This window comes from Chelon labrosus, assembly GCF_963514085.1.
Source record: "Chelon labrosus genome assembly, chromosome: 15".
NCBI lineage: Eukaryota > Metazoa > Chordata > Actinopteri > Mugiliformes > Mugilidae > Chelon > Chelon labrosus.
Genome location: NC_140348.1, coordinates 1545948 through 1556000, shown reverse-complemented (window position 1 = coordinate 1556000; position 10053 = coordinate 1545948). Strand labels below are relative to the sequence as shown.

At 39.5% G+C, this 10053-nt stretch overlaps 1 protein-coding gene across 1 annotated transcript in view; it reads right to left on the bottom strand.

Moving 5' to 3' along the window:
• Positions 1-10053, bottom strand: part of gbf1 (golgi brefeldin A resistant guanine nucleotide exchange factor 1) — a 72567-nt gene that overhangs the window by 17227 nt on the left and 45287 nt on the right. Inside the window, 15 exon segments of the mRNA XM_084562039.1 lie at positions 544-564; positions 566-634; positions 636-671; positions 1687-1810; positions 1967-2031; positions 2033-2170; positions 2269-2357; positions 2454-2588; positions 2707-2896; positions 3486-3680; positions 3782-3880; positions 4797-5008; positions 5635-5803; positions 6379-6596; positions 6892-7039. Of these exon segments, the coding sequence (XP_084418165.1) occupies positions 544-564; positions 566-634; positions 636-671; positions 1687-1810; positions 1967-2031; positions 2033-2170; positions 2269-2357; positions 2454-2588; positions 2707-2896; positions 3486-3680; positions 3782-3880; positions 4797-5008; positions 5635-5803; positions 6379-6596; positions 6892-7039 (1908 nt within the window).

Sequence of the window (10053 nt, the reverse complement as noted above, 5' to 3'; positions counted from 1 at the left end):
TGGCAACCTAAACTGGTGTACCCTGCCCTGCCCAGTGTCAGCTGGATGGGCTCCAACCCCCTGTGGCCCTCTAAGAATGGATTGTAATATTAATCCAAATAAAGGCCAATAATACCAGGATAACAGTGATGGACATGGTGGTAAAGGTAATATGCATAATAATATGTTAGTGGTTAAAAATGTGGCATTGGTGTAATATAACAATTATGGACCATATGAATAGCATATCATCATGAGGTAATGACTGACATTATAACATATTTAATATATAACATATTTGCTATCTTAGATAAACAGTTAGTTCTTCTTCTAAAACCTGACTTTGAGAGTTACACCAGTGCATGCATGTGTGTGCACATCCAGTTACAGAATGCTAAGGGGGACATAATGCATACACACGCATCTGCATAGCTCAGTTATACTAATCACAGACTCCCATACACACGTGTGGGACTTTTAGAAAATGATCACATGTTTGTTCCATGACTTGTGAATAAGGACGTGACAATAAGAGCGAGGGAGAGAGACAGAAAGATCATTTACCTCGACAGTCATGGGGATATTCCTGCTTGCGGACGTTGTGATTATGCTGGTCAGTGTTGAGCATTATGACAGCGTAGGCCAAGGCAAAAGCCTGCATCATTGGTCATGAAAGGAGAGCCGTTCACTTTCTGCAAACAACACACAGAGCATCCCAAAATATATCAACACAATGAACAGTCAAGTTACTCAAGCAAACAAATCAGTTTTACAAGCACGTTCTGCTGATATCACACCTGACTTCAGAGTTGAAAACTAATTTATGATTTCACATATACTGCTTCAAAGCCACTATTTTTATGTATGAGGCTGGCCTTATAAAAAGATATTACTAGGAATAGTTTCCAAGTCACATGGTTCCTCAGGCTATTTTGAGTTAGTGAAACGTTCCCCCCGGTGGAGTGTGTCCTTTGCCATCATTGTGTAGATGTGTAAGTCTTGAGTTAACACTTACGTTATCCTGATAGTATAATCTTGGGGGTTAATCATGCCAGTGAAAATGCTTCCCCTATTACTTTTAACAACTGGAATAATAAAACATTGACTAATGTTAACGTTCATGAATCATCATCAGGAGAACACCAAACAACTATGGTGTGATGGCAGAGTGGCAAGACAAAGCCACTGCTCTTGAAGAAGAACATTTCTGCCCATGTGCAGTTAGCTCAGCATCATGTGAACAAGCCAGAAGGCTATACAGTTAGTTGGTTTAAATAAGAGGCTTTTGGAAGCAAAGTTAAGTTCTGACCTTGATCCTACAGAAATGTTGTGGAAGGACGTGAAGCAAGTAGTTCATGTGAGAAAACCCACCAACATGTCAGAACTAAAGCAGCTCTGTACTGAGGAATAGGCTACAATTCCTCTGAAACCGCTGTTACCAGAAATGTTCAGTTGCTGTTATTGCTGCACAAGGTTGCAACACCAGATACTGTAAACTACGGTTCACTTATTCTTGCAACTCACATTTATAAATATAGGCTCATTTTCCTAATTAAATAAATACACAAGTATAATATTCTTGTTTTATTTGTTTGTTTGTTTGTGGTTCAGGACTTGAGTCATGTGTATGCAGAAACGTAGAGCATTGTGAGGGGCGTAAATACGTTTAAGTAGCACTGTATATCCAAAGTCAGAAATGTTTCTTACATGCCAGTTGTCTGTGAAAGTTTCCAGGAGTCTCTGAATGACAGGAGCCTCTCCAGGTAGTCTAAAGGCCTCCAGGTAAAGCCGGAGGGCCTCATCAATACGAAGACCCTGGAAGGTGAATGTGCTAAAAAACAAAAGATTCATATTTAGTAGTGTGTTATTCTGAAACACAAAATGTATTAATAACATTGAACAGACCACTGCTTCACTGCTAACCAAAATGACTGAATCCAAGATCATACTGTATAATAATTATCAACAAATTCCCAATGCTGTTTACTTCACAAAGCTGTCCAAGAGTTCCATGTTCTTGCGATCGCTGATCCACTCGCCAATCATTTTTTTTGTCCAGTCGGGGGTTTTCTCTGAGCCACTGGGCCACCTGGTTGTTGTCCATGGGGTCACTGAGCAGGCCTTTCTCCTGTAGGAACTGGATTCCCTTCTTAGGCTTCTGGTTAAACTGCTCTGTGCCAGTGATTAGAAGCTGGAACACCACAAGAACAGCAGATTGACAGAGGGCTTGTAGTTTTTCAAAGTAGCAATGGGTGTTTAAGCAAGTCTGGATAAATGTATATCACTCACCTTTTTCTTTGTTCTAATTTCCATCAACTCCTGAGAATCGGGTAAACATGAAGAGAAACGCTGAGGCTTTTTCAGAGCCCTCTTTTCAGCTGAAGAAGGGAATAAAATGTATATTAGCTTAAATGTTTTCCATTCAATGCTTATGTAGTCTTTTAAGAAAAAAAATTTAAAGATCTAAATCTAACCTGCATCATTGTCTCCTTGATCCTGTCTACCTAGTCTCATCTTCTCTGCCATTAGATGTCCACTAGTTGGTGGATACACTGGCACCTTCTCAGCTTGTGGACTCAGCACATTGGTACTACCCAGTCTATTAAGATCTGAAGGCGAAGGAGAAGAAGAATGATTGGAAGGCCACTGAGGTAAAACACTTGTTTCAAAGTTGAAAACTGTCAAGTGACAATAAAGTCAGTTAAATATGTGGAGGGTTATGTATACCAGTAGTAGAGTCTCCGTTTTTGGTTGAACCTTCACCCTCTGCCAACAGTGTATCTGACTGATCTTGGTGAGCAGTCCCATTGAGCACCTTGGCCTGGCAGTGTGCTTCAGTGCTGTCAATCACTGTAAGTAGGGCCTCCAGTGACAAGAGGTGGGTGGTGTACAGCTGGCCAGACACTGGGAATGCGTTCTATAGATTCAACAAATACAATGTCATTCTTCACTCATAGAAAAGCAGTATTTGTCAGTCACCACTTATGACTAACTACAACTGTGTGGCAATGTATGAAAATGATTATTTGCTGAGATCTTAGCAACTGCAAGTTGTAAGCATGGGACTCAAAAAACGTGTCTTTGCCTTGGTTATACTGTATGAAGAGATTTTAAGTCTGGATCTGCTTGACCAAGGTCAGTGACGTACAGCACAAATGAAAATCATGCTATTTTTCAACAACAAGGTTATGTGTCACTTTGAAAACTTGGAACTCTAATAAATGTTTTGCTAGCTTGAAGCCTTGTATAAGATTTTAATCAGCTGAAAAAATCTTCTTGAGTTTTCCACTGCACTATTTCCTGTTCTACAAAATGATGGCAGAATATATTTTATATGAATTGTCGTTCTTCTGACAGAGAGACAGGTTGGATACACAGCTCATACTCGGCAAAAGATCATAACAATATAAAAAACAATAACAATAACAAAGGAAAATCCATCATTCAAAAACTAATAAATTATTAGTATACTGTATTCTTTCAGCAATCCCATGATTGGCTATTACCTTGGACAGTAGCTTGGTGAGGTCTTCAAACAGATTGGAGCAATAGAAGTCACAGTCATAGTTTATGTACAGCTCTGTTACAAAGCTTGGGATCCTCCAGAGCTGGACCAGCGCCTCTAAAGCCATCTCCTTCATCTCATAAGGCATCTTAATGTTCTCCGACATGATGATGTCCATCATTTTCTTCAGGTACATCTGTCAGGTCAGCACATGGGTTGATAATTATTAAGTCATCAGGAGGTGTTACCATACATTTTTATTGATTAGAACTGTAGCAAAATACATGATGTGGTTACCTCAAGCTGAAACTTTAGATGTCCTCTCATGCTTTCGAAAAGCAAGAAACACACTCGTATGGAGGAAGCGTATAGGTTCATACGCTCCACACTGAGCAGCTACAACACAGACAGGATAAACCATCAGAAAAGAGATATTCAAATATTATCCAACAACAAACAGCTTTCTCCAAATGGTTTGGTTTTTATTTTGTCCTAATGCCAGTTCACCTATTCACAGTGAATGTATTTTTTCTTTGGCTTTGACTTTGAATGAAAAACAGAAGACAAAAAAAACACTGTGCTTCAATACCAAATATGACAATATATTTCTTTTTGTTCAGAGATTTCTTTAAAGCAAACCAGTAGTTGACCCCAGTGTGTAACCAGTACCAAATGTTTTAGCTACAGTATCATATCATTGATGAAACAGTAAAGCATAATTTAAATGTTATCAAACGCAAAGCAAGAATTTGTTTAAGTGGCAAAGAAAACTACTTTTTAGATCTCACAAGTGCCAGCTTAGTAAACCAATGCAGTCCTGAGCAAACAAATTTTTGCAAATTTTATATTTCCAAGGGTAGGGCCACACCTGAAACCGATTAAAGCAGCAAAGCCTTGTTCTTACTTTACTTACTGAAGACATAAAGGTAAGCCTACTTATTGCTCTGAATTTTGTATTCATGTTTTGGTAAATCCTAGGTTGCAACTAAATCTCTATCAAGACACAGTATAGCAACTGTATGATACAAATATGTCTGTGAAGGTTCTCAGTCATCCAGGTTTCGGTATATTCTAAAATGTTAAAGACACTAGTCATGTAAGTATACGAGTTTCTGATGCACATGTTCCTGTTTAAACCTCAGCTCCCAACCAGTCATTTAGAACTGAAGAAGCTACTTGGATGAAACGTCTTCAAGAAACTCTTCAAGTGCAGTTACCTTTCTTTAACATTTTTGTATATAATACACAACTCAGGTACATACATACAACAACAACAACCGTAAAAATCATTTATTTCTACATTCTACTTTACCTGAAAAAGATGCCTGCAAAGCTCATCCTTGACCAGTACTAGTAAAGACTGGTAGTTAGCAATGTGTGCTGACTCAAGTGCTACAGTCAGCAGCTGCAGACCCATGTGCATCATGGTGTCAGTGTTGTGGCGGTCATGGGGGTTGGTCAATGAGATCAGAAAGCGAAAAAGCTCCCTCAGACATGGCAGGCCATAGGGAATGAGGGATGCTCCTGTAGTCACAAGACAATTGCAAAGGTAAGTTTTCTCAACATGTAAAAAAAGAACCATTAATATAAAAGTTTTTTTTCCCCTTGTGGCTGACAAAACAACACAAAAGGAGAGCTGAAATGGGATAACTTTAGAAATCACAAGGTTATAATTAGAGATGCACCGGATCCAGGTTCCGGATCCGGATCCGGCCGGATAATGGCGTTTTTATGGGGTCCGGTTACTGCCGGATACCTAGCGTGGCAACCGGATCCGGACCCGGAAGAACGTGATTACGCGGTTAATGTTTAGAGAAGCCATCCACTACATTGTGTTAGCAGTCCTCGTCGGAAATGGAAGCAGGGAGCCGAAAAAGTGCTGTGTGGCAGTACTTTAAACTGGTAGAGGGAGATTCAAGTCATGCGATATGCACGCTTTGCTGTCAAAGTTTGTCTCGAGGTAAAAACGTTAAAGTGTACTCAACATCTCCGCTGTTTTACTGCATTATAATGTACAAGCTGATGATCGGAGTAGGATCCGGATCCGGTTCCGGATCCGGCAGGATCTTAAGCAGTGGATCCGGTATCGGGCAGGATCCTAAAAATCAGGATCCGGTGCATCTCTAGTTATAATCCTTCAGTATTCTTACCATCTTTTTGTGTAGACTGTGTGAAACGGACTCCTCGAGGATTCACATAGTCCATGTCATGTACAGAGGTGCTATCTGACTGCTCTGTAATGGAATCCTTGTCTTCTAAAACCTCAGGAATGGACTCTACTGAAACCGACTGAGATGCTTCAACCTGCCTGTCCTCACACTAAATGTAAATAGAAACAGAGCACAAGCAGTTAAAGTCACAAACCAGTTTCGCAGAAAAGATGGAAGATGTCCCCACAATCGATTAACTACATGAGACATTATGTCGTTAACCAATTGTGGGGACAACAGCAGACAGAATTCCACAAAGTGAACATGGAGGTACATAAAAACACACTCATGCTATAGCTAGATGTTATTTACCGCGGAGCACAGCTCCTGAGCCTAAGTGTAGGGCGTATCCTGAATTTTAATTTTTCATGTTGGCTGCAAACAGCCACTGCATTCAGCTTTTTTGTGACAACATCACCCAACAATAGAAATTGATTGAAGTATTAAATTACTGTACCTATAAGATACACACCACAAGAATACACAGAAGCAACACATTAGTTCAACGGAATAATTTCATTTGTGTAAGGTCAGAGCTACTCTGTCCTTAATTATGGTGCAGAGACAGTTTAGTGACATTATAGACAATAGTAGGTTGGACTTGTTTGACAATAAAGACCCCAGAAAAGAGTAAACAGGAAATTGTTGGTAGTGCCATTGATTTGATGCCTCAAACATCCCTACCTGTCCATCCAGAGAGCCAGGACCAGGGAGTGCAGAAGAAATGCTAGGGGTGGTGGCAGATGAGCTACTGTGTTCCAGGTCAGACAGGTCTTCTCTTGAGGTGGCTTTTGAACAGGTATCCAGACCACTATCTGTGGTTGTGGAAATGGATGAACCAGCACTATCAGAGGCTGGCAGGATAGAGTTGGACATGCTTTGCTCAATGAACGGGACACCACCTAAGGAAAAAAAGACAGTCAAACAGTGGTGATGCATAGTGTGTCACCATTCACCCACTTGCATAAACATCTGCAGCAATATGTAAAGTCCGTTACAGATTCCTTATGCACTTCTTTGAATGAAAATAGATAACTGTAATGTATTGTAATGTACACGTGCATATTATAATGGTCTGCTCTGTACTCTCTGGAATTTGAAATAAACTGCTTAATTTAACAGGATCTTTATCTTCTAAAATGTCCTGAAAGCTGAAGAAAGGATGACTGATGATTATAAATTATGTGTGTCTCTTACCTGAGAGGTTGTTGTTGCTGAGAGTGTTAGGCTGGCTTGGGTCAAACTGTCCAGAAGGACTCCGAACCATGTGGCGAGGGGGCCTCGGCGAGCGTTTCTGCTTCTTCCATTTGGTTGATTCACTCATTCCACCGGCACGCATCTTCAGCTGGAGGACAGAGATCAGATTTGAGTAAGGCCTCTCCAAACATCTGTTAATACTGATCCTTCATTACTCATTACGGCCACAGTCTGACAGGATGGTTAATTTCCCCTGAAATTCTTTCTTATTTCCCCCCAAAAACCATATATAAAGTGAGGTCCATATATTTTGGATACACAACATATTCAAGTTATAGTTCTAAAATGAATGTGATATTGTTTTCCAAAAATATATGGACATACTTGTAGCTGTGAGCAGCACCAGTGACACACTGCAAGCTTAAAGGGTGTGTTCGTAATTAATGATAGCGTTTATAGGCTACCATTTAGATTTAGATTTTCTTAAACGTGAAGGTGGTGTGGAGCTTCAAGTTTACAGATTCAATTATTCATGTTTTCAGGTGTCATGGAGTACTATTTAATATATGAAAAAAGTATATAGACTCTAGCATCAGATGTGTGAAAATTCTCAAGTGATTTCACATGAGTCAATGTCAGTTGGGTGTGTGAGTCTGAGGGCCTGTTCAGACCTGGCATTAACACATGTCCTGAGGGATTTAATCACAAGTAACTATCCTTAAGTAACCAAGATGCATTGAGGACGCAGTTCAGATCCAGTTGCTCAGGTCACATCTGGACATTGTCTGGGCCATTTGTGACCACATTCTTTGAATAATGTGAACACACAGTGCATCCCAACCACAATGACAGACCTCTGACTCACTTATCTCTTGCATGAGTGGAGTTTTGCCTCATTCATTCATTCATTCAAAATAAATAAATAAACAACATACAACCGCTACTATAATTGATTGCCTGAAAAGACAAAAGACCCATAAGTGATTTTGTCCTTGCTACTCAACTAAACGCATACATATACATCCAAACAATAATTAACAAATGAAATAGCCATGTGGAGTTTCTAGATTTATGGCTGGTATTTACCTTTATTACCTGAGATGTTTTTTTTTCATTGTTGCAAACACACACCAAAGGGATTTACTGTGCGTATGGAAACTTCAAGGCTTCAGTTATAATCTGAGCTTTGTACAGGTCTTGAAAATAATTAACGTCAGGACGGAGACAAACAAATATCAGTGAGTGAGTAATGGACTTTACAGCTTATTGTGTCGACAATTTGTAACATGCTCCCATATCGGGACACACACAAAACAAAAGGCTCTCTTTGTGGCCCCGAAACTGTGATAGGCAGAGATCTATCGGTTCTCAAGTGGTATGCATTTTAATGCCAGGTGTGAACAGAATGCTTCATCGTGAATCTGATGGTGCTTTAAGAATGCAATGCTAGATACGTGGTGTGCTTTTTAAAATAAAACACTATTTCAAATTAAACACATATTTCCCTCCCAGTGATTTCACTTATACTGGCAACCTTGTACAACAGCTATTACCAACATTAAGTACGAATTTGTGGTCAAACAAATAAAGCAAATTGTATCTATAAAGCAAATAAAGAAACAGTGTTTTTAATCATCGCCTGTCATAATCATATGGTGTAGAACATTCAACATGCAGCGACAAAAAGGGTAGATGCACATAAAACACCTTTCATAAAAAGAAAATCCTTTGGTGACAACACTGGTTCTCCATGAAGAGTGTGGTATGTCACTTTGAGCAGTAATTTAAATAAGGGTGAAGATTAAAAGAGAACCTTCTATTTGATCCAAGTCCAGAGGACAGCTTGAGCTTTGAATTAGCCAGCAGATCATTTTATAACACAATGGACAGAAAAAACAAAACATGCATACATATTCTGTGAACTAAGAGTACGTTTGGCGCTGTTATTTCAAAACGTATTGTTTAATCGTGTTTAAGTTTATTCAAACCATATATACTTATGGAATACTCATTTAAATCTACTGAGACAGACAGCGGGTGGACTGATATGCAGCTGAGACATATGTATGAGAATGTAAAGCCAAAAGGATTCATTCATTTAACAACAAAATGCAAGAAGAAAACAAATGTAGTAAGAGTATTCACAAGCACAACTAAGTCATAGAGAACTTAAGAAAATGTACATGACTAAGACTGTCCACAAGCATCTACAGACTGCTTTATGCTTCATTAACAGATGATAACTTCACAGTACATGCTATGTTCCTCTGTCTAGATAGGTTTTCTGACTAAAGGAGTGGAAAGTTAGTTAAAAAAGAACAGAGGGAGGGTTACAGGGACAGATTATCCAGCCTGAATAGCTGAGGTTATCTTCCTTACCTGCACACGTTTGTTTTTCCACAAGATATTGTAAGCCTCAGAAGAGAAGGGGAGCAGGCAGGTGCCCATGATTAGTGATGGGTAACATATCAGCAGTGGGACTGACACATGACACACTCAAGGACACACATCTATGTAAGACAGGAGGGTGTAGGATCCAAACAGGGCAGAGGGTCTTGAGGCATAGACACAGCCACTAAAATATCTAACCACTACAGAATGAACAGCCAGCTAATACACAGGTAGTGTGAGTGAACAGGCAAACAGACCATGCAAAAAGTACAGCTCAATATTCAGGTCTCACATAATATTACATATATAAAAGCATATAAGACAGCCATTTACACAAAACTGTCAAACAAGGAAATTAGTTGTCTCATTCAATGCATGGAACCTATTTTGGAATGTTACCTAAGCTAACCAGCTAGCCCACATCTCGTTGAGTCTTTTCTCTTGCAAAACCAAAAGGTAAAGTTTAAAACAAAAGGTAAAAGATAAATCTCTGTGTGCCTTGTCCAGGTTTGTTTTTGAGCGAAGAATGAGCTCATTGCTGACCCTTGTGACTACACAATTGCGGTATTTAACTACTATTCTCACAGATGGTATAGACACTAGATAGGGGCAGTTACGAACCAATTCAGGATAGATACTGTAGAATCAGTTGGGGAAAAAAGGCCACACTTGAACATTTCTATGGATAAGTCAAGTAAAAGCGGGACTTGCTCATGCATCACTCATGCTTTTCATCCAGCATGTTTTGGTTTGACAAAAGAGAAGGCTTAA